The sequence below is a fragment of the Hippoglossus stenolepis genome, chromosome 3 (assembly GCF_022539355.2).
Source record: "Hippoglossus stenolepis isolate QCI-W04-F060 chromosome 3, HSTE1.2, whole genome shotgun sequence".
In the NCBI taxonomy this organism is placed as follows: Eukaryota; Metazoa; Chordata; class Actinopteri; order Pleuronectiformes; family Pleuronectidae; genus Hippoglossus; species Hippoglossus stenolepis.
The window spans coordinates 23,056,215-23,084,194 of NC_061485.1; the positions used below are offsets into that span (position 1 = coordinate 23,056,215).

General features: G+C 42.7%; 3 protein-coding genes across 5 annotated transcripts; all 3 read left to right on the top strand.

Annotated features, from left to right (window-relative positions):
* Positions 1-307: 307 nt before the first annotated feature.
* On the top strand, positions 308-2,105 carry LOC118105171 (urocortin-3-like). The gene is made up of 2 exons (XM_035152639.1): positions 308-543; positions 1,086-2,105. The coding sequence occupies exon 2, from the start codon at positions 1,098-1,100 to the stop codon at positions 1,467-1,469; it is 372 nt and encodes a 123-aa protein (XP_035008530.1). The 5' UTR covers positions 308-543; positions 1,086-1,097; the 3' UTR covers positions 1,470-2,105.
* Positions 2,106-3,900: 1,795 nt separating this feature from the next.
* cidec (cell death inducing DFFA like effector c) lies at positions 3,901-10,441 on the top strand. Of its 3 annotated transcripts, none has more exons than XM_035152311.2 (6): positions 3,901-3,994; positions 6,776-6,844; positions 7,329-7,482; positions 7,804-7,953; positions 8,635-8,825; positions 10,022-10,441. In XM_035152311.2, exons 2-6 carry the CDS (start codon positions 6,792-6,794, stop codon positions 10,200-10,202), a joined length of 729 nt encoding a protein of 242 aa, XP_035008202.1. In that variant the 5' UTR covers positions 3,901-3,994; positions 6,776-6,791; the 3' UTR covers positions 10,203-10,441. The 3 variants fall into 3 exon arrangements, with proteins under 3 accessions (XP_035008202.1, XP_035008201.1, XP_035008204.1); XM_035152310.1 differs by lacking the exon at positions 3,901-3,994 and adding an exon at positions 6,186-6,299; XM_035152313.1 differs by lacking the exon at positions 3,901-3,994 and adding an exon at positions 6,262-6,355.
* A 1,231-nt stretch (positions 10,442-11,672) lies between these two features.
* Positions 11,673-27,239, top strand: LOC118104983 (G-protein coupled receptor 22). The gene is made up of 2 exons (XM_035152326.2): positions 11,673-12,011; positions 23,810-27,239. The coding sequence occupies exon 2, from the start codon at positions 23,898-23,900 to the stop codon at positions 25,437-25,439; it is 1,542 nt and encodes a 513-aa protein (XP_035008217.1). The 5' UTR covers positions 11,673-12,011; positions 23,810-23,897; the 3' UTR covers positions 25,440-27,239.
* The last annotated feature ends 741 nt before the right edge of the window (positions 27,240-27,980 follow it).

Genomic DNA, 27,980 nt, shown 5'->3' on the forward strand with positions numbered 1-27,980 from the left:
GTAATGGTAGTCATCCTGTCCGTGTGACTGACGACACACGGACTCATCACCAGAATGTGTGATGTGTTAATCAGATGCACATTGTATTTCAATGTTTGCTGGTACTTAACTTCTGACTGAGGTGGTGGGTTACACTTGTACTTTGAGAGCACCCTGGGGCAACGCTCCAATTCATTACAAACTACTGTGATTGTCATTGTGTTATTTATAGAAAGAGAAAGACGCAATAAGTGTGGAGGAAATGAGATGAAATGAGGGGAGGGCGATGGGGTGCAGAGATGTAACAGATAAAGAACAGAGAGGGGCAGTGTCACAACGAAGTGCTCATGTGGGTGAAGACAAAGTCGTGGACGAGCAGCCAGGAGTCCAGTTCAACATCTGACGGCGTGCTGCACGGGTCACCTCTCCAGCAGCTCAACAACAAGAAGAGACAGAAGATCCAGCATCAGGACATCTGAGGGTCAAGGACAAGAGATCATCAGCAGAGCTCTGCTTCAGTCCAGAGGAGGGACGAGGACCAACATTTCACAGTGGTGACACTGAGTGAGTATAGACTGGGATTGGGATATTTGATAGACAGAGGTTCAGCTGCACAGCAAGCAGAAAACAATGCATGATATATTAGAGAGTTAGATGACTTAAGGGACAAGTGGCTGAAAATTATCAATTTATATTTTTTTCTTTTTGATACATTTAAAACTTATTTAAATGTTTTTGTGCTAAAACCAACTTTAATGTACAATGAACCAGCCGCTGCACAGTGGACACTAGTTTATCTCTGTTACAGGTTGAGGTGAGTGAAGTGTAAATGTTGGCTGGATATTACTGATGAATGCCATTATTTCACTTTTACATTATTTGACTGTGGTGTTGCACAAATCCAATCTTTAAAACCTTGTTGATTATCACCTCATCCTCATTTATGGCTAAAGTGAGTTTTGATTTGAAGTCAATAATGAATCATCATGTTTTTTTTCTTTTTCATATTACTATAAATGAGGATATTCCTGATGCATGCTATGTGCCACGCTTGTGTAACTCTGAGTTTACTGCACGGTCGACGTGTTCCTCTTCTCTCCCTGCAGACAGCTCGGACCATGAGGAGTGTGCGTGTGTGTCTGTGCCTGGCTCTGCTGCTGCCCTGGTGCGTCCAGAGTCAGAGGAGCGCTCCCTCCAAACTGGATGAAGACACGCAGAGGGACGTGCTGGCCGTCGACATCCTCAACCGCAGCGGCGTGCTGAACTCGCTGCTGCGGTCGGAGCATCACATGGTGCTGAGGCGAGCCCGAGTCCCGCGCCCGGCCTCCCAGGTGCCCAAGAGAGCCCCGCAGGGGTCCCGCTTCGCCCTGTCCCTCGACGTCCCCACCAGCATCCTCAGCGTCCTCATAGACCTGGCCAAGAACCAGGACATGAGGACCAAGGCTGCGGCCAATGCAGAACTCATGGCACGAATAGGCAAGAGGAAATGAGGAGCCCCTGCGTGGGAGAGGTCTTGATGGAGGAATTCTCGCCCCTGCAGCACGTCGAGGCTCAGACACCTGTTTAGAAACAAAGTTAGTTCAGGTGATACCAAGCATCACGGTCAGTATCTGTCCTTTAGAGCTTAGATCTGCTTTACTTTTATACTCCTATTCAATTATGTACTATATCAGCTCATTATAAAACCCTCCATGGACTGACTCTGGAAATAATGATAACTAGAAAGGAGGATGTAAAACAAAGTCACACAAGAGGAAACTGCAAACAATGTCACACCATACAACATGAAGCTGGTCTTTTGTCTCAGAGATTATTCAGCCGTGGGTCGCACCGTGTGATCAGCTTCTGAAATCTGCTTCTTGTGTCTGCATGTGTACAAAGAAAAGGTTGTTCAATTAAATCCAATGTGATGATCAGTATTTCTCTCAAGTCTAAATTCATTTCACCGTGCACCCTTAGTATAATTACAAGCATCAGCAACCCCATAAAAAGCACAAATGAATGGGTCGGAGCCAAATGAGCCTGCGTCAGCCTCAGTGGGGCCTGATGTGTGATAATGGGACAAAGAGCCACACAGGATATTGACCTCTGAGGGAGCAACAGACCCTTTCCCATAAACCTTTGTTCACGTAGCACTTGATCAAGTTGGCAAACGAGTCGCAGCCATTTTAGGTCCGATGCGTTATCTGCTCAGCGTTGGACTCGTGTCGGTGGCATGATTCATCTGTGCTCCTGCAGCGAGCATGACATGTGCAGCAGCGAATAAACGGCTCATCTGATTTACATTGGAGTGTGTTCTGTCTTCCACTGGTCATGACGTTGACGTAATCCATGCATCGCTCAAAGCTATTGTGGCTTTCATGAGTCAAACATAGAGGATAATATTATTATTATTATGATTAGAATACAATATATAACTCATTAAGACCACTAAAAATGATCCTGCAAATATTCAGTTTCATTGTTCCCCCAGATGACATTGAGGTTTTTAATCTTTTTCTATTTAAGGAAGCCTAAAAGGGTTTTCTCAGGCCTCTGACTCAGTTTATGTAATGAGTATATTCCCTGAGAGGCCACAATCTTTAATTAGTCTTTTCAGATGAGAGTTTCACACATCGGCCTGCATGGACAAGTGTTTTTGTGCTATAGTGGCTAATAACACAGAAAAGAACCAGTGGCACAAATAACAAGTTCTGTACTTAAGAACAATTTAGAGTTTCGTTTTGTTTTTACTTTATAATTGGAGACCACAACACTTTCAAGGAAAATATTTTTTCTTTTTACTCAAAATTAAATTGACAAAATGAGGTTTATATTTTCACATGAGAATATGATCTAATAGAATATGGTACATTGCTTTAATTTGTTTTAAAGTACCAAACACCAAACAAATTAGTTGAATGGTCTTCCCTTTGACAATAATAATATTAATATCAAAATACTTCTAACAAGTTCATACAGTTCAACACATAAATGGAACAGTAGAAATGTGCTGTGTCCAAAGATCCTGTGTTTAAGTCTGAGCAGCAATAAGACAATTTAAAAACACTCCAGTACAAAGGAAAGTCCTGCATTCAAAATCCTCCTTGCACAACAATACTGAAATTACATCTAATTTAAGTATACAAAATAAAAGTGTGTGTTCTGTGACTGATTTATCACCATACATGCATTACATTTACGTTTATACACTGATGCCTCAGTGTATAAACAGCTTTTTTTCTGCTGTCCTTGGTCGAGGTAGATTTAATTACGTTATCGATAGTTCAGTTCCTTTCATACTTTCAGCCTTTTCAATGGCTCCCAATCGAGAGTTCAGGCCCCACCAACAAAATACACCTGGATGGTCCTGATGATGACTACTGGGTTTGGAAAGAAGAGGACATTTGTTGTGAGTTTTCCTCCAGTCTTAACTTTTTGTGCTACATTAAATAATTTGACTTCTTTAGGTTTCAAACAGTAAGTCAGTCATTATACATAATACTTCTTACAGTTTGCAAGAAGACACAACTTAGAAAGGTTGGACACCACGAGTTTAATTGAAACATTTTTTAATGGTGCATTGTATATGTGCTTCTTAATGTAAAAATCTTCATTTTAAAAGTAACTCCTACTAGTTGAGGAAAGAATATGGAAACATTAAAGTACAAGATTGTACTTTAAAGTACTTGAGTTATTGTATTTAATCAGCTTCCATCCCTTCACACCAGAAGTGTGTTTGTATGAACCTGGTGCTGAAACTTATCATTCTGCAAATGAGAACTACTTTTTAAATGACCTTTCTTTTACTGAAGTATTTCTATATTGGGTCATTTCTACTGGAATTTAGAATCCTTCTTGCACCACTGTCCAAAGCAGTGAAAGGAAGTGGACATGTGGTTAGCACATGAAGTGAACGGATGCACTTCCTCTTGTGTCCACATGGTGTCCTCATTGTCTTTCTTCAATTTACACGTCTTTAACTGTGGCTTCTGTTTTATTAGCTGAACCCTCTGGACAAACATGGCTCCACACGGTAACTATTTATTATAATATCATATACTCACTTACACACTGAATACACTGTGTTTAAACAGAGAGAGAGAGAGAGAGAGAGAGAGAGAGAGAGAGAGAGAGAGAATGTCGCAGACAGAGTTTGATTAGTGGGATCCAGGTGAAGTTGATAATCACTTAGGTGGTGAGACATTTCAGTACAGAGACACAGAGGAAAAGTAAGTCTCAGTGTTTTACTGATTCTCTACTTCTCATTTATCACACTGGATTTATAAAAAACAGCATTTATCATGTTTTATTGTGTCAAATATGAAACAAGATGGTGAACGTATTTAATAGAAACCAGTGAAATTCTGTCAGCACAGAGTGATGATGTGGTGCTCCATCTTCATTTGTCATGAAGGGGAACTTCTTCTACTATGTTCTGTATAAGACCTCCTCCTTATTAAGAAGGGTTTAATCCCCTTCCCCTCAAATCTAACTCTGACTGTAATTTCATTCCAATAGGTTTTTTGTTGTTATACAAATTTCTCATAACTGCTTGTTTAAAGTGACAAGTTGAAGAGATACAGACATTTTCAATTAAACCCATACTGATGATATATTTAATCATCCTTTGGTCTTTATGTATTTTATTATTTGAATACTGCAGATACATATGTTATTATAGAAAACCCATTTTCTCACCGGTTCCTTATGACATGTTCCTCTGTTAATCCCCCGACATCATGTTGGGTCACTGTTAATTTCAACAGCTTTTCTCCCTTTCACTTCTCATTTAATCAGTGTGTATGTGACGATAACACATGTTATAAGCTGTCATCTAGACAAACACGTAATGTCAGGCCTGATTGTTTGTGTGTGTTTATGAACAACAAGATGAATTTGTGCTCGTCCTGATGCCACAGTCGTGTGTGTGTGTGTGTGTGTGTGTGTGTGTGTGTGTGTGTGTGTGTGTGTGTGTGTGTGTGTGTGTGTGTGTGAGTGTCAGTGATGTGCGGCTCAGCTGTGTGTGTAAACTTAAAAAAACACAGGTTGAAACACAGCCTCTGGCAATGTCATGTGAATTATTGAAGAGAACAGCGATGAGATTACTTTCTGCTCTTTCATGTGTATTTAAGTGTATGGAGCCCTTGAGCAGGGCAGAGATTTCTACTGTTGCAGCAGGAGTGTAAGTGAGAGTCACTTCTGATCCAGTGCACAGCGACATGTTCATTCTTACTCCTTTAACCCTTCAGTGGTTTTAAACTAACCGACAGTGGAACATGTTCTCTAACAAGGACATCAAAACATTCTCCTGCTTTATGATAGAAGCAGTGGCTCAGTGTTTTTCTACTAAAACAGCAGATTTAAAGTTGAACCTGTCGCATCTTTTTCATATCTTCCCTGGGTTATAAATGATGTCACTGGTGCACACGGGTGAGGTCGGTCTACCTGTAGCTGTCGTTGTGTAACAGGATGTGGTGACACACCCTGTCTGCGTGATCCTACACTTGTAAGATAAGGAGGTGAACATTGAACCGTGACCTCACTCTGAAAATCTCCAAGATTATTGCTTTTCAGGGATCGTCATATTCAAGCAGAAACTGGCAGCTACCTCCTGCTTTTTTGTCTGTATCCTTATTCCATCTAAGTGTGATGTCATGACTGTATTTGACACCAGATTAAAATAGATTTATTAGAATAAACCCTCTTAGATGTACCACTCTTCTTCGAGGGCATCTCAACGTATATCACATCACTAAATAAGAACACAGAAATAGGGTTATTAAAACGCCAATGTTTTGACGAGAAGGAAAACAGAAAAGAGGAAGGAAAGGAAAAAACATCGAAAAAAAACCAACAGACAGGTATTTTGACAATCTCTAGTAGACAATATTCAAGAGCCATGAAACCAACCTTGTATTGTATGATCTAGGACTTCTGGTCATCTTATCAAGAAACATTTTTATTAACTTTAAAAACACACTCTCACCATTTAGCCAAAAAGAGTCTTTCCAAGCAGGTTAATCTGAATAATCCAGTTTGTTTTCACAGGGACTGTTTCCTCTGTAGTAACATTTTGGGGGAATTGACCCTTTAAATTGCTCAGTTAATCTCATTATGTTTGTGTATATATCAAACTGGAGTCCAGGGCTGGGTGGGACTGTTCATGGACAGTTGCTCAATAAAGCTTGATGGTTTGTAACTGGATCAATAGTCATCAGCACAAAGTTCAGGGACCAAGTGGTGCAAGAATCCGCAACAAGAGAAGAGTGTGAATCATCACTTGAGGATTAGTGGTGCAAACCGAGGCAGCAGCAGCACTTCAGACCAACACGACCACGGTAGGATTATATTCAAACGCACTCAGGACGGAGAAGTGTCACCTTTCTGAAACTGTGTAAGATCATCTGTGTTATAGATTTAGAAAATTGTTTTGCTGGGACGTTTTTGTGAAAAGTGGGTAGTTTATTTTGAACGAAGATTTGTTTTTACACAGGAGATAGTTATGATACATTTATTTGTGAAAGCCTGGAGAGTAAATCCAATTTACTTCAGATTGTTTGTTTCATTCCCTCCATCAGCTTTCGTTTGTCTGATATATTGCAGTACTACACAAAAACTACTGGATGGATTACCACCCACCCTAGGGGAAGGATGTGGTCGGGGTTTGGATAGAACCTGTTACATTTTAGGGCAGATCCATGATTTTTGTTTGATGATTCATGATGTTTCTACCAATTTCCCAGAGATTAATTTGTGGCTCTTGATGAAAAATATCAGGCACATTAATTGAACTAATATCTAGTGTGAATTACAGATTGAGGTGCACCCAGATGGATTATGCCATGAAGTCTCTCAGCCTTTTGTCTCCGTCCTCCCTCTCCAAGTAAGAGCACTGCTTCGCGAGCTGATTATGATCCGTTTATAGAAAGGTTTAACTCTTTTAATTATATATAATTATTATTGACTTGCACTAAATAAGTATTCTTGTATACAGATACATGGCAGGCACTAAACACTGACACACATATATTTACTGACTGAAAACACTAACATACCAAAACAAACATATACCATAAAACAAAACAAACCAGTTGGGGTGTGAAGGTACAGATCAATAACAGCTCAGTTTAATCACATAACCCATTTTTCAAATATGATCTTATAAAGATCCAGGGCCCGTCTTCACCATGGTCGTAATCCTGTTCCATTGACAAAATCTTTTAACCAATTTTCAATACTAAAGCAATTTGGTTTATGTGATTTCCAATTCCTCATAATATACTGACAAATGCTAATGCATGATGAGATATGTGAGCCTTCCCTGTATATCTTACCTTTGTGCTGAATGTTTTGCTTTTTGCTCTCAGGTGTGTGACAGACAGCATGTCGGCCAGCGCCTCCATGACCCAGCAGCTCCTGTCAGGTCGAGGTCCTCGGACGAAACCCTTCAGAGTCACCAATGCTGACTGCAGTGTGAAGAAGGGCATCATGGCCGACACGCTGCAAGACCTGATGAACAAGGTGAGGAGAGATGGAGGAGCAAGGGAAGTGAGGTGGCAGAGGAGGTTTGTGACAGTGAGTCCAGCATTTGAAGGAATAGTAAGATTGAAGACACAGTGATGAAGCAAGGAGACACCCTGACTCCCTGGACTCATGTATTGCATCTGTGATTCTCCTGCACATTTCAAACTGGTGCTGCTTAAAGTTCACGAGACTGTGACTGTCGGATGAGTCTGTGGCAATGTCTTAATATGGAGAAACATTTATCTTGAGTAATGTGAGTCCGGCGTGTTAACCGTGTGATGCACGTCTGTATTTGTCTGTCCGTCCCCGCTGTCTCAGGCCAGCGACTCGTTGAGCGTCCCGTGTGTCGATGCATTGGTGCTGGGTGAAGACGGCACCGGTGTGGACACAGAGGAGTTCTTCCAGACGCTGCCTGACAACACGGTCCTCGTGCTGCTGGAAAAAGGACAGAAGTGGAGCCAACATCCAGTATGTCTTTTTCACATCAACCACTAGGTGGCACTGTGGTTCAGTTGCTTCACTGCACTACACAGCGGGAAGCTTGACACATTGATAGTCTTCTTTTGTTTGTTATGCCATTGAGTCTTTAATGAATAAAATGACTGACGGAGAGATCTCTCCCTCTTGAATGAAGCAGCCATGAATAAAGACGGTACATGCATCTGAGCTCTGAAGAATAACACATCAACCATTCAGTGAAATTTAATAGCACCAAACCTTTTCTCCTTCAGACTGAATAGAGCAGTAATATGTTAGTTATTGTGCAGAGGCAGAACACAGGCGAACACCAGAGATTAGTTTCTTTCTTCCTAATTTGTTGAGGGAAAAATGAAAGGCTGGTGTTGAATATTAATCATATCCCGTTGTATCATCAAATATGACTCATGTTCGCCCAAAAGCAATTAATTTCCATATGAAATTGATGCAGGAGATGATTTGCATTCCCCACCCCAAATATTTACCCTGCTGACCTCACATTGACCTTGCCTGGTAGTCATCCGGCATCATCATCAGCACTGACAGGACCGCGGCTTCAGTCAGTCAGTGTAGCTGGTGGAGCCGTCATCCGGTCCAGTTTGCTGCCACACCACCACCGTGCGTCTGTGCCCCTCTGACCTGACTCATGTTTCCCTCGCTGTCACCTCACAGAACAGCCCCTCCAGAGATCAGCTCGGGGAGCAGAGGCGGCGGCACCGGACAGATGTGGCCAAGCTGACCCTCGACCTCTACAAGAACAACCCCAATGATTTCATTGGCTGCCTGAACGTGAAAGCGACCCTGTACGGGGCTTATTCCGTGTCCTATGACCTGCGCTGTTATGCTGCCAAAAATATGTTCAAGTGAGTGAAAATGATCAACAAATATATGAGGCCTTATGTGATTTATACGCTGTTGTGTCGAACCATTACGTAACCGTTTGGTCTATTTTTCCCCAAGCATCATTGAAGCCCTTTTTGGATCCTTAGTAAAGGTTAATTCAGTTAGAGATGAATTTCAATCCATTTTAATGAGTTTCTAATACATAAATTACCAAGCGGATCGTCACCTTTTGACAATACAGCCTCCCACTAACAATTCAGCTATTATCTGGTCCTCTTCCTGCTGTGTGCCCGCTGCTTTAATAACACATTGACAGCAGTTGCAGTATTCTGTGCACAGCCCCTCCAATGTAAAGCATGAAGTTATGCTGTACTGAGTTCACTCGTGTGGGCGGCAGAGCTAAAATAGAACAAAGGTTAGATTTTACACCGATTAATTTCGGGAGGAGTTATGTCATTGCTGCTGGGATCTGCTGGTTTTCAGCTTTGACACGGCACTTCAGTCGGAGAGGATTACATTTTGCAGACCTGTCACAAACTGGGCTTTTGAGCTCACAATGCAGAGTAAGAGGTGTGTGTCAATTGTCAGCGTCATGAGATGTGGTTGATGTGTGAAATGTCCCTCTGAGGTCGTGAGTCGTTTTCTCATCAGCTGATGTGGACTCATGCTTTTCTATAAATACAAGTAATGATGTCATATATATATATACATATGTACATATCCCAACTTACTGAAATCCGTCACTCCGAGGGGGAAAAAAATTGGTATTCGACTTGTAATGACCTGTTTGATTTCAAAATATATGCAGTCAGAAACCCATCTGACCGTCTGAAGTTTGGCTCATGATCACTATCAGCTTGACCTATCGCCTGCCCTCTTGACCTTTCAGTAAAGTAAGTCAGTAATGTTACGTTGTTTTGACACAAGAATGGAAGGTGCGAGCAAGCAAATCAGCCCTGAGCAGATAATCAGGACACATAGCACCTGAGGAAAGCGGCTTGTGGAAGTATTTTGAGTTCTACACCGTAGACAGAAATTTAGCAGTTGAGGCTGTTTGTCGACTTTGTACCTTGCAATCTGTGGGCTCACCTGTTAGCTTCCCACCCAAGTGAGGCAGCAGGGGAGCCACCACAGACGAGCCGAGCAACGTCAATCGCTCACCCTCCTCTGACTTATCCAAACGAATTGCATGTCATGTCGAAATCGTTCGTTCCAGGGAGGCTCTGCGATGGACCATCTTCTCCATGCAGGCCACAGGCCACATCCTGCTGGGCTCGTCCTGCTACATCGAGCAGCTGCTGGAGGAGGAGGAGGAGGCAGAGAAGAGCCTGGCGCTGCCACAGGAGAGCAGGATCAGGCAGCTGCAGAGCATGCTGCTGGGAAAGATCGCCTACTGATGATGGACTGCATGGTTCTTAGATTGAGCACACAGATGAAACGATCAATATTTACCTGATCATATCTCTCATTCCGGTGCAGTTTGGAAACATGGCAGATGTTGCAACAGCTCACGCCTCACAGTCACTTTCTTGCTCTGTTACATTTTTTTGTCCCACACTACAAGTTACACCTCACAAAGCACTTTTACTCACTACTATAACTTTTCCTTGGGAGATGAATAAATAAAACTTTTTATTTTCCACACCTGAAAGTTCATTTAATTCGACAAGTCCTCTTAGATGTGCAGCATGAGCCCATTAGACTGGTGCTTGTGTGTGGTTCCTGGTCACAGTCGGTGTAATTGGCAACAGGTCCAGCTGTCTCTCCCACGCTTCTCTAATTGTCCCCAAGCCCGCACTGTCCTGCCAGCTGCAGCCTGCCTCCGAGACGCAGGCGAAGAGAAGGGGAATAGCAAGCAGCTGCAGGAGGCGAGGTAAGGGAAGCGAACCATTAGACATAAAGAGAGAGAGAGAGAGAGAGAGGCAGAGAGGCTTCAGCTGGCCACAGAACGGCCACTTTTGCCATCTTGTCGTGGAAAGTGGGAAAAAAGCTGGACAGGTTTTAAACAAATTGGCTGTCGGATGTATCGGGAAGCAGAAACCTCTGGTGTGAGGATTCAGCCGGTTAAGAGATGAAGCGTCACTGGGGACCAGCGTCTTCTCTTGTCCACTGGTTGTTAGAAACCGAGTCAGCTGGTCATTTCTGATTCAGTCCATGCTAACATATAGTTCATTAAATACCCTGTGTGATACCAGCTGGTTCACTGTTTGCTAATGTATTGAAGCACAAGCATGTTTTCATAGCTGTGGAGGCGACGAACACTGGGACAATTAACACATTTTCTATTGGTTTAGTTTTTGGCGTGGCATCAATTAAATCCCATCACATAGAAATCACGAAAACCAGTTTCACACCAACATGCATATGATATAAAAGTGAACACTGGTCATGTGTCAAGTCTTTATTTACACTAAAATGAGTCTTGTGGTGCGTGTGGATGGTCTAATGCTTTATTCTACATTTGCTGTGGTTCTCAGACAAACACAAAGACAGTATTATTGGAGTTGATATTAATAGAGAGCACTCCACTCATTTCTTATTTTTTTGGGGCATTGCTCTCAAAAAAGTCTTTCATACATTATTCATCTTTGTCACAATATTTGTTAACCACAACGAATGTGGACATTTCAACTGTTCATTGTGAGATTCAGATATGCAGAGAAGAGATCTTTACTGAGGTCTCCACGCTGTGGATCCAGATATTCTAGAATTTCTGAATCAAAATTTAAATGTTAATGAGGGGGTGGTGTTATATTCCTTCCTGCAGACTAGAATGGATATTTTGCCCGTGTTTAATGTAAACAGTTTGCAGAATATTTCTGTGGACGTGGTACCTGATCTCATTATGCAATATGGTGAGTGGTCAACCAGCCTCGGTGGAGGCAGTTCACATGTGCAGTAGAGTCACCATTTAAAATGTGAATGCAAATTTGAATAAAACTCGCAAAATTTGGTTTGATCTGAGTGACCTTGATATCTGGCACCTCCCTCCTCCTCCTCCTCCTCCTCCTCAGTCAGTGGAAGTCATCCTGAAAGCGGACACCTCCGTGGATCCAGCCGGAGTCTGAGCTCTGCTCGCTGTGGACAGTGGCCCCTGGTGGAGCTGCTGCTGCTGAGCTCTGCTGTGCCACAGGAGGAACGCTTCCCACTAACGCGCACACAGGTGGCGGACACGGATCTCTGAGAACACGGCTCCAACCCCAGAGGTAAGAATCCAGTTTTTTTTATTACAAATAATAAAAAAATGTTGTTTTTTTTATAACTCAGGTATTCGTGCAGCCGTTTATCTGATAAAACATTATATTGTAAAATGCGCACGCAGCTTTTGGCGAACAGTTGGCACGCAGGTATCTTGACTGATCCAGTCCAGCATTAACTGCAGCTGTCAATTTAAAAGAGACTTTGGTATTTTAGAAAGTTAATTAAAGATTCACTAATAACACGTCTGTTGTATTTGTAAAAGCTCTCGGGTGAAGTTTTTCGCAGCGTAATTTACTATGTATGTTGTGGACATTTACCAAAATCATTTTAAGTGGAAGCACTGCTTTGTAAATACATATTGTATTCAACTTTATCCAGTCTAAAGATGGGTGCACTTGCACTCCTACTGTGCCGCGCATAGCGCACCGCCCTGCGCTGTTTGGCACAACGGAGCGCATGAAATATCGATTTCGCAGAGGAATCAGTGTTTTATTAGAAACCTCGGGCTGGCGTGTGGGAGGAGGTGCTTGACACAGTTACGGGCTCCGAGGCTGTGTATCTCTCCCACGCTCCCGGGGGACCTGCAGTCCGCTGAAACATCTCACCGTGCACGCAGCACATCAAAGTGTGCGCGTCTGTGAGTTGTCAGTGTGTTTGCATTCGCGCTTTGTTGTGCGCGCCAGCAGCCTGGGGGACAAACATGCATCTTTTAAAAGACATGAACCTCTGCTAATCTGTTCTCACTGCCCGTCAGTGTCAATTTATTACTGAACTGTGACTTTATCTCCAACCGTTTCGCAATCATATGGAGAGACTAACTAAATACAGTTAAATGTACATTTAACCTTATTGTTAAATATTTTGAGGTTATACCTAAATAGTTGTTTCCCCACATCTGTTTTGTCTTATCCAACCTGTTATGTGGAATTGCATCTACCAGCTAATTAATTTATCTACAGCGATTTTGACAATTGCTTAAGGCTCCAGCTTATTGATGATTTTCTTCATCTTGTATGATTGCAATGTAAATATCCTCAGGTTTTAGCCTGTTGCTTAAAAAAAACAAGTTGTGTCTTGTGAAATTCTGACGAGCTTATTTTCATCATTTTCTGATATTTCGTTGACCAAATGATGAATTGAGACATAATCCCCATTAGTTGTATGTTTGCATTTAAGTACTCTTGAAATGTATTAATGCTTTTCAATCTATTACAATCTTTTTTTGAATGGAATAATTTGCTGCTCACCATCTGTAATGTGCCTTAGCAGAATCACATCAATCAGGTTTATATACTCTTCTCTCATACAATCCACAACCTGTGTAGGTTGCATCTCACCAGTAACAGTTTGCTACAGAACGAAACAGCTAAAAACAGTTGATCTACGGAGAAGAAAGGCTGTAAAAGTGAAACTAATATGCAGTGAGACACAGCAGGCGAGAGGAGGAGTAAAGGGGGAGGGGTGGTGGTGATTTGTAGCAACATTGTGGAGGTGGAGAAGAAGAAGAAGAGAGAGGTCCTGATGAAAGCTTTTGATTCTGTAGCTCCGCCGCGCTGTCCATGTGCTCTGCTGCTGTGGATGGCTTTGATTGTGAACAGGGAGAAAGATAGGGAAACCAAAACCTGCTGGATATGTGTGTGTGTGTGTGTGTGTGTGTGAGAACATCATCCCCTCTCTGTCGTCCTGACTCCAGCTCACACACAGTTGGATTAATTGTCTATTAATTGCCTCCTTCTGCAGCTAAGTAACCTCATCATTTATCACCCAAGTGGCTTTCTGTTCAGCATCTGTCGTCTATCAATTGTGTCAGCACACACACCTTTACTCTCTCTCTCTCTCTCCGTCTTCTATCCCCTTTCTTTTCTTCTCTCTGCTTCTTCATCGAGCTTTCATTGGCCATTTCAGGTCTATATTTCTGCTCAGCGATAAATAATTCAGGACAACACAAAGGACCTTAGTGAGAGCCTGGATACTCAAACCTGAATTAGCCCCATGTACCATTTGGAGCGTCCGCCTGAATAATAGATAGCTTTCCCAATACCAAGCATGTCCTATAGTCAATGACTTAAAAAGGCAATAGGTGCTCTTACTGTGCGTTTAAGTTATCTGTCAGATTCATCCTCCTCCATCAAGGAAAGATGTGCATACATTAAAGATGAGTCTCCTGAAGAAGTTCTTTATACAAAGAGTTCTTACTCTCCCTTATATTCTCCCTCTGAGTCTGTATTTCTCCATTTTCTACGCCTGCATTTACCAGCTGCTCCTCAGCTCCATTATGAAATGAAACAATTGAGACATAAATGATGATTGGGTTTCTGGCAAGAAAGTATGGATTCAGCTTTAACAACAGCCATAATCAAAGGTTGTAAAAACGCTGTACGGAGAGCCAGTGAAGTAAACTCTGTCAACTGCTCCAGATATTAACATGACAGTGAGGCACACTATGTATGCCTGTGGTTTAGGAGGTAGAGCGGATCATACTCTAGAGGGTCAGCAGTTAGATCCCATTCCCCATGCTAAAGTGTCCTTGGGCCAGATAATGAACCGAAGATTGCCCCTGATGGCTGTGTCAACAGTGTGATTTATGTGTGGCAGAGAAAGTGCTGCACATGGATGCACTGTATGAATGTGTGAATGGATGAATGGCCAAACTGTAATGGAAAGCATTCTGAGTGTTCTTCAAGACTAGAAAAGGGCTTTATAAATACACGCCATTTACCAAATATACTGTATATGTTGTTTTATCGGAATCTGGCATTTTATTTTTGCATTGCACAAATGTTTAAATACCACAAAGTCACAAGTTTAAAAAGGGTAACAAGCATTAACTGCGAAACACGCAGATTTTTAACACAACAGAAGAAACACATCTACAGTCTAATGCAAGACAATAGAATCACTGATAACAATATTGTTAGTGTAAGGATGTAAAGCCTGGTGATTATGCTGTACATAAGAAAACACAATGTAATATAATGCAGCAAGACCACAAACTATGGCCTTCTGCAAAGTTACTATATTCATCTAATCATTTCAGAAATCTTTGTCTGAATGTCTTTGTGTGGTTCACATATCTCGAGAACCTTCACACTTGGTTTGTCTCTTGTTAAGGGCCCATGGGAGCACAGTGTCAACATGAATGCTATTTGGATGGTTTATTTAGGTGATAAGTTTGATATTGATACACGGAGACAAGTGCTCTGTATGTGGTTGGGACTCATCAACGTTTGTGATGTTTTTGATCACGACAACAGCAACAACAGCTGCTTCTCCAGTTCAGGGTTCTGCGTACAGAGTTGAGCTTCACTGAACTTTGAATAAACAGGTGAACAGCTCTGTGTGCAGCAGCGGTGGAGCAGCATCAGGGTTCTGTGGACTGAGTCCTGCAGCAGGTCTTTATTCACTGCAGCTTAATTACTGCAGTTCACTTTTACAGTTTCAGAAAGAAAACTGCAACCAGCATCACCACAGGCCGATCATTACAAACAGGTTTAGAATGGAAACTATGTTTAAATCAAAAACTAGTCCCAATAAAAAGAGGAAAAACATGACATGCTTCAGGTATTCATTATGCTGTTTCAAATGTCTGCAGCTGGATCATTTCAAAATAAAATATCTTGCATCAAACTATGTAAATCATGAACTTGAAAGAATCTTTTTTATAATAGTATAATATACTGTACACTAACAGAACTGCACAGCGAGTCATATGTAGTCATATGTAATTTTTTCACAACATGTATGTATAAAACTGACATTCGCTACAGTGCAGAACCGTTCTTTTTAGATTTATGATATCCACTGCACTCAGAAACGCTGGACATGATGATGCTTATCTTGCAAATGGAAAACATAAGTGTAGTCGTCCTTACATTTGAAGGTCAGAGTCATGCACTAAAGTTGGCGTGTTGAAGGCAGAGAGCTGGAAGTCAGATTCAGCAGGGAGTCCGTATCTGACCATTTATTTGTTTTCCATTTATCCCACCGGCAAAGAAATAATCCCATACATTTACCCAAGTGACTTTCAACCTCTGTGTTCACCTACAGCAACAAGACCACTTAGACTCAGCAGGCGTCCTGTTGCACATCTAACTGTGTGTGTGCATGCCTGTACTAATATACATATACATGTGTGTGTCGGTCTCTCGGACCAGCTGTGCTGAGGATGACCACCGGCCTCTGAGTGTTTTGCTCTGACATGACATTTTGTCTTCATCACGGCGTGGCGACTGGAGAGAGCACTCAAATAACAGCTTGATGTCTCAGTAGGGAGTCTATTTACACTCGTGCACACACTTGCACGCACACACTCGTATGTTGGTGGGTGTTCATTCTATAGAGGGTGCGTACATGCCACGGGCAGCTGTGGCTGAGGGGTAGGCGGTCGTCCTCCAACCTGCATGCCGAAGTGTCCTTGGGCAAGATGCTGAACCCCGAATTGCCCCTCATAGAACAACAAAGTGCTGCTAATAGATGCACTGTATGAATGTGTGGGTGAATGTAAAAAACTGTACTGTAAAGAGCTTTGAGTGGTCATCAAGACTAGAGAAGCGCTATATAAATACAAAACCATTTACCATTACATGCTCTGTGTTCTTACTGCTCCATCCCCTCTGTTTTGTCGTTCCTCACCCCCTCTCACTGAAGACTCCTGTGCTGTCGCGTCTATTCTTGGGCCTCGCTTTGTCCTCAGTAATGTCTTCTGAGCTCTGCTCCGCTTTGTGGTGCCATTGTCTTGACAATGGCACCACAAAAGTGATTGACAAAAGTGATTGACAACAAAAGTGATTGAAAACAAAAGTGATTGAAGCTGCCTATTTTGGCACAAAGGGGGGGGAAATGATCAGGCTCCTGGTGCCAGAAGATGTCCGTCTGCTGTAATCGCAAAAATCACTTGAGTATATCTGTTATGTTGTTAAATGTCAATATATACACAGTATCTGTGGTACTGTGGTTCCCAAAGTAGGGGTCAGGACACCCTGGGGGATTCGGGAGACACAGAGAAAGGGGTCGCAAGACGACAATAACAATTTAAAAACAATTAAAATAAAGGGGCTGAAAGATTTGGGGACCCCTGCCTCCACAGTGACATCCCACTTTCTCGACAGCAGCAGCCCCTGTGCGAAACTTCATACTTTCCCCACAAACCTCCCCTCGGTCGAGTTGACAGTCTGATTAGATTTTCAGGCACCCTGCTGCATAACTTTGCATAGTGATGAAGAGAAACTGATTTTCTTCAAACTGCTCTGATGCTGTCTGATGCTTTAAGATACTGAGTTAATAGCATCCATTTGTTAGATGATGAGAAAAACATTTTTAGCTCAAGTCACATAGGTTTAATATCACCGGTGGCGTTTCTTGCAGACATCGGTCTGACGTTCAAGGTCACCTGAAACGTGTGCGTGCTAACACACTGAACTAAGATGGAAGAACATGATAAAACTTGTTATCTGACAAACATCAGCATTGTCACTGAGACCATGTTATATGCTGACTTTAGCATTTAGCTTCAAGCAACACTGCACCTCTTCAGTATCTGGTTCTGCTTAAGATGAACAAACCTAACACGTGTGATAACCAGTCTGATTTAACCATAACTCTTTTTGTAGTGTAGACAAGAATCGTCCTTTCTACACTTACATATATTCCCTATTACTATTCATGTTACATCAGCGCATCTCATAGGGAATAGCAAGATTATCTTGACCGCCATTCATCTTTTTAGCTCTTCAATTATACATGCTATACCGTCTCGTCTCACACTTTCTGTCTTCCGCAGGAGGAAGAAGGTTGAACAGAATCACTTAGATCTGTGTAGCAAACGGTGGCTGCAGGATGAGCTGTATTGCTTTGTAAATTCACCGCCCTGCACAACCCTTGATTCACCGTTAGAAGGACAATAAGTAGCCGTTACATTATCAGACCGGTCTGTGGTTGTTTTGTGATTAAGTAACGTAATTAAAAACGTTCTTACACATCCTAAACCTGCATTGATTTCCTACAATTACTTTCTACAGCCCCCAGGGAACAGGCCTAAATTGCTGCAATAAAGGCTGACTGTTAACATGGAGAGGTAAATGGTGATCAGCAAAAACAGAGCAACATCCAATTTTGCCATCCGATTTTTTCCTTGTGATGAAAATACAAACTGAATTATAGCATCGCAATCAGATACACTACTACTGTTAGTGAAGGTGTGCTTTCCAAACCTGGTGTCTTCCATTGAGCCTCCAAATTGTGGAATAGTTTTAGCTTTATAGCTCAGTATCGAGAAAAATGTCGGTTTGCTGCCAGGAATTAAAAAAAGAAGCGTCCATAAACAGGTCACATAAAGAAATAGACTCTGTACACTGTAAATATTTACATATAAATTGAGCAAAAATGAGATCGACACTGGTGAATCCAAAACAAAGGATTAGGGATTAGTACCCAGATAATATGTCAAGTTCTCTGCAGAATAAATAAATGTTTACATACTTACATTTTTGTATTTTATGGATATGTGCTTTTTCTGTTCACAACTTGAGGACTATAATCCTAAAATTCAGGTGAGGGGTGTCTCCTGGGTAGAGCGAACAGGAAGAAGCACATAATGTAAAACTGCAAATCCCATGTTTTGTTGGCGCCGACCCTAATTGTCAAAAGCTCTCGATTCTCGTTGTCTTTGCAAGTTGACGTCTTGGTCGGTGTCCTCTAGTGTCCTCTTTGTCATCCTCATATATTTCTATTTGAATTTACATTTTTTTCAGTTTTGCATCCATTGCGTGTTTAAAACGTCATCAATGTGCCCACTTGCTCACCGGGAACTTTCCTGCTGTATTCTCACACTTGCTCACGGGACAACTGACTGTGACATTTGTATTCTCACATTCAGCCCCCCAGGAAAAGTTCAGGAAATTTTCTCCAGCTCAGTGCATGAAATATATATACATATATAATTTTGTAGTCTAAAGAAAATATCTAGTAGGGCCCATTATATAGTGATTGAAAAACTTGTCCTAAACAAGGAACATGATATTTTAATTCCTGAGCTTCAGGGCTGGCAGGTGGATTTTGTTGCCTTTGGATGGGGCCAGGCTAGCTGTTTCCCCCTAGTGCCAGTCTTTATGCTAAGCTAAGATAATTAGCTGTTGGTGGTGGCTTCATATTTACAGACACTTGTAAATAAATATTCCTCTAACCTCAGGCTCTGAGCAGACCCTGAATTATATATTCCAACATGAAAATTAGATACCAGTCTCAATGTCTTCAGAATACACACGCATGCACAGGACTTGACATCATCACAGGATATTCAGATGAAAATGTGTCATCGCTCTCATTACACAGTAAGGGTATGAAATGAGGGAGGTTTAAAGGGAGGAAGGGGTTGCTGGGAGAGTAAATGCATCACCTGGATGTGACATTTTCCTGGTCCTCAGTATGTCACACGTTCAACAGAGCTCATATAGTGCTTGTCTTGTCTTAACGACCACTCCAAGCTTTACACAATGGGTCACATTCACACACATTCATACAGAGCTTGTTCTATACATAGACTGTTAGGTTTAACACACAGACACAAACACACACGGATGGTTCATCATCGGGGGCAGTTTGGGGTTCAGAAGTCCGTAGATACACTGGAGAAGCCGGGGGATTGAACTGCAGACCTTACAATTAGTGGACGACCCGCTATACCTCCTCAGCTGCAGCTGCCTTAAATGTCATGGTCCAAGTCAGGTAATTGCCTTCTGCAGAACTAGAAAAAGGTCACACACACACACAATCACTCTGAGAACCCCCTGGTGAGCGTCCACACCCGCAGGTGACTTAATTCAGAAACCGTAAGAAATGCACTTGGTTTCATTTATTTAATTGCCATCTTGTGAATAAAGTACAGTGTGAAACAGCACATTGCTCCCCAGGGTCATATTGATTGTTTTTTCACACTTGGACTTCACTCGAATGCTCTGTCCAGCTCTGCCTGTTAATTTACAAAGAGATTAAACAGGAGTGCAAGGAGAAAACCAACGTAACGGTATTGTTTCAAGGAGAAAACCAACGTAACGGTATTGTTTCAAGGAGAAAACTTCCCCACCTAAAGATGTACAGTATGAATATCACACCAAAACATATAGGTTACAGCATTAAAAACCTGCACAGCGAAACTCTTAGTCCTTATGTTACAGGGTAATCTATCATTGAGAGCTCCAGTCTCCATGATCAGACTGCCTCTCCTCTTTGATTTTAAGATCAACAATATCTGTCCTCCTGTCCTGTTCGAATCTTCTAACCTGTGGAGCCACCACACAGCTTCTCACTCAGCCAATCAGTGGAGTGGAGTCTTTTGGGACTGAAATGGTCCATTGGGGACTACAGGCAACCAGGAAACCAGCTGCAGTAAGGCTGATGTAAGACGTTAGAGTGGAAAAAAAAAACTGCATCCTCTGCTCCCAGGGACATCTTGTTTACCAATACCGCTAGCTCTCCCTTCTTTTCTACTTCCTTTTCCCCTCAGCCATTTTCTGTAATCAGTCTCAGCGCTCCAGCAGGCTTTTCAGATGTACAGCTATCAGGTGACGCGCGTGCGCTTTTGAACAAAAACCCACTACTTCTGCACCAATCTACTTTTCTCTCCAGCTTCCATCCAAACGTTCTCTTCACTCTCCCAATTCCAGCCTCTGGTGGCGATCAGACAGTCTGCTCACGACTGGACCGGCTGCAGGCGTCCAACGGGAGTCAAGCCAAATGGCTGCATGGTCGAGCTCGTGCACAGCATAAATTCTACACATGCTGTTTCTGTCTGACCCTGTTTCTATTTTTCACTCTTCCCCCCAGTGTCCCTCCTTTCATTTCTCGGTACCCCCCCCATGAGATACCTCTGTTCCTACGCTTTCACACTAACCCCACAAATCTGTATCTGCCAGCTGCTTCCTCGCTAGCCCAGGAAGTGTCATAGAAACTTTACTCTTGTTTCCACGAAGTCCACAGTTTGTTTATATAACTGAAAATAGTTTGAAAAGAAGAGTAAAGTTGTTCTTAGGCAATTTCCATTTCCTCCCACACGCTGCTGTTTACAATAGCCAGGGAGAAGCGGAACACTTAAAAGGCCATAGACAAGCAAGTTGTATTGTGATATGGATTATTAGACGGTTACTTTTTACCATTGCACTTGAAGGTTGAAGATTCGACTCACAACTCAACACGCACTTTATTTGCCTCCTTTCTCTTTTTCCTGATATAACAAGTTGTAAGATCCCTGTTTTGTAATTGAGAGGTGTCACCAAAGAGCTCAGTAGCTATCACACACTTCCATACTATAGCACCTGTGCCTTCATTAATCCAGACCCTTGTAGCGTGGTTGCCATGGAAACAGAAACTGGGGAGAAAAGTCCATCACTCAGGCGAACGTCTTGTATGCCGGAGTGGAGTTGTGCAGAGGGGTTGATCGTTGAGAGTTGATTAGTTGTGTTGTTTGTTTCCCTGCTCTCTCAACTCGTTCGTTCACCATCAGATGTTTTAGACACTTAATGCTGAGATTTCCACCTCTTGATGAGTTTAGAGCAACGGAAGCTGTGAGTTTAATCATTCAATTGATTTCCCGCAGGTGCAATCAGTGGCCACCCTCTAATCAATGGGTGGCAACTGTGTTTTACACACTGCCTTTAATCTCGTGGTTGTCAGTGCAACACCAAGCTAATGCTGTAGAGCAATGAAGACCAGCAGCCATCACAAGACACGTTTGGACATTGGAAACCAATATTCAGGCATTTACCGGATTAAGTCAATAGTCTGAATAAGACACTGCTACGTAAACAGCATTGTCTGATTACTTTAATAACTTTAATTTAGTCATATTCAGAAAAAACAAAGTATAGTATTCTGACCTTAGTCACATTATGTAGACATATTTAAGTCTGTATCACAAAATGTCCTATTGGAGTTTCAACAGCCTTTTGTGACCTACAGTACATACAGTAATTACCAACTGCTTGAGGACGCATTCCCCTGGTCGGGTTTCAATAGGACGTAATATTGACTTGAGTCATAATCAGACTATGCTCTTTACCCTGTTAACAGAAATATGAATGGAAATCTATTTGCAACTAATGTTAACATCCCAGTTAAAATAATGTCTTCATCTTGTTCTGTCCTGAAGAAGTATCTCTGCTCAGAGGACGAATTATAACCACTCGTTGAAAGAGACCATTGTCACCATTAGCTTCCAGGGAAAAAAGAGTAAACTTATAGAGTGAACCTGAAGAAGCTACCAGCAAAATGTGTTGTATGTTGTTGGTAAAGTCCTTTCAGTGTGCAGTGGGTAATTTTCAACTTTGCTGTATGGATTTTAGGGTGGCACAGTGCTACCAGCACAGTCTGTGTGGGTTTTCTCAAGATACTCCAGCTTCCTCCCAGTCCAAACACATGTAGATTAGGTTAAATTAATTGAACACTCTAAAATGACCATAGTCATTGCTTGACTCTGTCTTTTCTGCAGCTACATCCACACGACTACATTTTAGTTTTAAAATGTGCCAAAATGGTGAGGTTTGGAAACGCAGCTGGCCCCGTTTTAGTATGACAATTCTGTGGCTATGTGTTAGTATGGATTTGCAAAATGTTAACACTTACTGTCCGTCAGAGTTTCACTTCATCCACAGTCCAAGAAAATAAATACCTGCTCTTTTTACTATTGTTGTTTCTCATTCGTAACATCTGCTGTAATTAACCAGCTGCAGTGCAGACAGTCTGTTTACAGCAGCAGGCACACACCAATATGTGAGTGGTCATGTGATTTGCGTTTTTCGTTGTTATGGATGGGGATTATTACTGATTCAGAGCTGAATGGAGATCGTTTCAGCTTCAGTCAAACTATGATGAACTACTTCTGATTGGTGTTAAGATTTGGTTTATTCTAGAGCTCTTCTTTTAAGTCCTTTCACAAAATATCAGGTGTGACACAGATAATAAAGTTAATTACCTGAAGTAGGCATCAGTTTGGCTGAAACACTGAATAAATATGCTCCTTTGGCCTTAGATGTTTTTTTAAACAAGTCATGTGGTCAGCTCCAGCTGGCAGAGCCAAGATCATGACCACTTTTCTGCAAGTTGCTGAATGTGTTGTTTTTAATGATCCACTGAGAGGGCAGTTGATTGCCTGTGTGTCTGATTACTTGCTTTTACTTGAATTACTGCTTCATTCAATTTCCCCAATCCCCTGAGCCACAGTAGTCTTTAGTGATATTGTGGCAGCCTGTGGTTCTGACAGCTTGTCTGCAGGTCTCATGCTGTGGCTGAGCCAAAATGGTTATCAGAGATTCTGATAGGTGACAGATTGGAGGCTGGATTGATGCATAATGCAGCACCTGTTCAGTCTGCAGATGCTGGGGTTGATATATCCATATGGTAGGTGGATGGACAGATAGATAGATGGTTGGATGGATGGATGGATAGATAGATGGATGGATGGATGGATGGATAGATAGATGGATGGATGGATGGATGGATAGATGGATAGATAGATAGATAGATAGATAGATAGATAGATAGATAGATAGATAGATAGATAGATAGATAGATGGATGATGATGTATCAATGGATGGATGGATGGACGGATGGATAGACAGATAGACAGACGGACGGATAGATGGAAGGATGGATAGATGGATGATTGGACGGGCAGACAGACAGACAGACAGACATGGGTTATGATCACTGCATTACAAATGTCTAAGATGCTCAGAGAGAGAATAATGTGTTTTGATTCTCTCCTCCACAGTTCACTTCTCATCTGTCTGCGTTGTGTTCCCTTCTCCCCAGTGCTGTCATCAAGCTGTTATTCATCCCTGCATCATGGGAGCTCATCAGCGGTGTGACAGATACAATATATGAAGACTGAGAGGTCGTCATGGAGACTGACAGCTACACCTCGGGCCCAGCCACCGCTGACTGGGTTGGGACGATGGCCGGTCTGGAGGGAACAGGAGTCCTACAAGAGCAGGGAGGAGGGGGCTCGTCCAGCAGCCCCGTGTCCTGGTACATGCCATACTCGCTGGGCTTCCAGGTGTCCCTCACAGCCTTCCTCATGCTGGAGCTGGTGCTGGGCTTCAGCAGCAACCTGACAGTGCTGGTTCTCTACTGGTCTCAATCCAATTTAGTGGACTCAGTGAGCAATATGGTAACTGTCAATCTGCATATACTGGACGTGGCGGTGTGTGTGCTGTGTCTGCCGCTCACGCTGGTGGTGGTGGTGCTGCCTCCAGGACCAAACCTGGCCCTGCTCTGCTGCTTCCATGAAGCCTGCGTCACGTTTGCCAGCATCTCCACAGCTATCAACATCCTGGTCATCAGCTTGGACCGATATGACATTTCAGTACGGCCGGCCAACAGGCTGCTGACCACACGCAGAGCAGCGCTACTCCTGGCTGCTGTTTGGGTCACGTCAGTAGCTGTGTTTTTTATCCCATTCTTGGAGGTGCAGTGGTCCAGCGAAGAGGGATCAGAGGAGAAAGGGCAGGCGGCACCCATGTCTTTGTCGTCACATAGCACCACAGTGGCGCCAGCGTGGCGTAACCTGACACTGCTGTGTATTGGTGGACAGGGCTATCACACAAGCCTGGGAATGTATTACCATCTTATCCTGCAGGTACCCATCTTCTTCACCACCGTGGCAGTCATGCTCTTCACCTACTCCAGGATACTGAGAGCTTTAAACATCCGCATTGGCTCCCACATGAAGAAGACCCAGCGGTTCAGGGGACCCTCCTGCAGCGGGCTCCACAAGAGACAAAAGAAAAAGAAAGCTGGGCTAACAGTGATCGATGGTGGGGAGTTGGGAGGGGAGCAGAGCAACACAGATGGTACCAAACAGCTCAGCCACCCTCCCCTCATTCCTTCCCCCTCCCCTACACCCACAGCCACCTCCCCCCCTGCCCTGTCCTCATCCGCCCCTCTGGTCATCTCTGAAATGGGTGCGGCCACCCCTATGCCAGCCACAATGGGTGTTCAGGCCTCGGTGTCAGCTATCATTGCCTTGCGGAGGGCAGTGCGGCGACATAGGGATCGGCGAGAGCGCCAGAGGCGGGTCTTCCGGATGTCCCTCATCATCATCACCACCTTCCTGGGCTGTTGGGCTCCCCTCTCTGTGACCAACGTGCTAATCCTTGGCATCGGCCCCAGTGACGCACTGATCAGCCTGCGCCTCTGGTTCCTGGCCCTTGCTTACGGCACCACTGTCTCCCACCCTCTGCTCTACGCTTTCACCCGACAGAAGCTGCGCCGTGCCCTCCGCGCCAAGGTTAAAAAGAGGGTGGTGTCCTTGCTCCAAGTAGATCCTTCACCAGGGGGCACTATCATACACAACTCCTGGGTGGAGAACAGAAAAACCACCCGGCAGGTGCGGCTGGAGGCAAGTGAGGGCACTGACCGTTGCCAGGCAGAGGCCCTGTGAGACTGACACTACTAATGTAAATTGTTTCATTAGGAGACTCACTGACGTGTGAAACCAGTGTAAGAAATGTGAAAAACACATTTCTACCTCTGGGAGATGATCCACCAGTAACCACCAGCAGCACGCCCATGCTAGGCACAACTAACCTCACCTCAGGCAGGAGCAGGGGGAGGTTGCTGTCGTCACTGTAGTGTGCACAGTCTTTGCAGCCGAAGCAAATCATACACAACAAACACTCAAGTGTAAATAATTTGCACTCTGTCAAACACTAAAGTCTGTTTACACGAGGAGCTGCACGAGAGAGCATTCTCACAGTGGTGCTTACATAACCGCTCCAAAGATTGTTTCACCAGCAGATGATCTGATCTGCCTCCTGCTCAAATGCTCCAAGGCAGCTTAAAAAATGTATGTTCCACTCCAAATACATAAATACTCAACAAGTCTTTGAATGTATTGAATATTGTTTCTGCCTTAATTCTGCTCTGAAAGTCTGGCTGGATGGCTGTTGTGCATTCCGAAAACACAGAGACATAAAATGTGAAGATGAGTTGAAAATGTGTCGGGGTTGACGAGGACCAGTCCACAGAGAGCAGGTGAGGCACATGTCTGAGTACAATTAAAATGTGAAATATTAAATGCAGTTTGGCTTTAGGTTTAGTTATTATATGTTCAAATGTTACAGTGTTTATATAAAACCCTGCAATAGCTATTTTTTTCCAGATTTGTATCAAATGGTGTAATATCTTGTTGATGTGTTGCGTATACTGCAGGGAGAAGCACAGATATCATTCATGGGAAAAGTTTGTCATTGGGAAAGTACGCTTATTTGCGTTCTTACAGAGAGAGTTCGATCATTCCGATCAACACAGAGTGTATATGAGAAATATGAAGCTACAGCAGCAGCGGCCTAGCATAGCTTAGCACAAAAAAGCGGAAAAGGAGAACCAGTTAGCGTGGTTCAGTTAAAAAAAACAATAATTTCTGATGGTAAGCTGTTGTAAAAATTAATGAAGCCATTTTCAGATTAGACCTGTCTACCTGGCTGCTGGCTGTTCTATGACTTTTGGCAAGAAAGTGAATAAATGTATTTTCTATTCATTTAAACTGTTAAGATTTATCAGGTGTTAATAGAATCCCGGGTAACGAGTTCAAATGAAACTGTAAAATGGACAGATGTTGAACAAAATAACAAGAAAACCTCCAGCATAATGAAGTTTAGTACATCACCAAAAATTGAAGTCTCGAAATTAACTGTCAAGTTCAGTCACTACAATTCTGGCACATTCTCAATAAAACCTAAAGCTTGAATAGTATTTATTGCCGACCTGTTGTTTGGAGGTTATGTTAATTGTGACTCCCTTTTGGCATGCTTAAAGCATGCAACTCTCTTGTGGAATATCTTTTATGTACATGATGTAAATATTGAACAGATTTGAATTTACTACATGTGAAGTCTACAGTACAAGTCACTTGGTCTGTGTGATTAGAGATCGACTTTTCTAGATCAGACGAGTGTTTCGGGTGCAGCCGGGCCGTCTTTGTCAGGACCCAGACATCTGGTCCCATGGGTCATCTCAACCTAAGTGTCCAGCAAACACAAGAGAGAAACTCTCACTACAATCGAGCGCTGACAGCTTGGTAATATTTTTAATAGAACTAGTGTTTGCTGTTGACTTTGTTGTAGGCTACCTGCTTTTGTGTTCACTGCTGTAATGCTGTACTCACACCAGGGCTCAGTTCAGAGGCCATGTGATTTCTGTTGCACACTAAATGCAATCCTGAATGTAAACACACACACACACACACCATAGACTTTATATAAATATAGATGCCATGTCTCTACTTCCTCCCACTATAAAGAAGTGAAGATCTGGGATTATACACACGCTTGACCGAGAGCAAGTCAGTTTAGCTGACAATCATGATCTTTCATCCTGTTCTCATGATGCTCAAATTACTATTTATTATGAAAGTTACTGGAAAAACGAACAGTTAAACATACATCAGCGTGATGAGAACAACTTAAAATGACAGAAACCTTCTTTCTGAGAAAAATGTATTGCACATGTAGTCCTACTTTGACTTTTTAGTTTGGTCCATGTCCCAACCACTAACATAGGGTAGGGGTGGAGTGGGATGTGTGTGAACTTTACTGCAGCCAGCCACTAGGTGGCGATCAAGAGGATTTGCCTTCACTTTAGGGGGGCAGTCATGTCTTTCATCTTTATATACATATATATACAGACATACAAACACACACACACACACACACACACACACACACACACACACACACACACACACACACACACACACACACACACAAATTATACTGTATGTTCACCAAGAATATGCTATCTTGATAAGTTTTCTTCATGGTGTTGTTTTAATGTGAATGTATCACCATCAATAAATATGAAATATTGAGGTTTAAAAATGTGCTGCTTTTACTCTGAATGAATTACCTTAGAATTCATATATTCTCTTTACTGTGATGTTGGAGCTTATGGTACAGTTACTGCATTAAAAAGATACAGACTA

Bases quoted from the DNA above. Each gene is read 5' to 3' on its own strand.
- LOC118105171 (XM_035152639.1), top strand. From the start codon at position 1,098: ATGAGGAGTGTGCGTGTGTGTCTGTGCCTGGCTCTGCTGCTGCCCTGG.
- cidec (XM_035152311.2), top strand. From the start codon at position 6,792: ATGGATTATGCCATGAAGTCTCTCAGCCTTTTGTCTCCGTCCTCCCTC. The intron at 6,845-7,328 runs GTAAGAGCACTG...TTTTGCTCTCAG, and splicing joins TCTCCGTCCTCCCTCTCCAA to GTGTGTGACAGACAGCATGT. The intron at 7,483-7,803 runs GTGAGGAGAGAT...CCGCTGTCTCAG, and splicing joins TGCAAGACCTGATGAACAAG to GCCAGCGACTCGTTGAGCGT.
- LOC118104983 (XM_035152326.2), top strand. From the start codon at position 23,898: ATGGAGACTGACAGCTACACCTCGGGCCCAGCCACCGCTGACTGGGTT.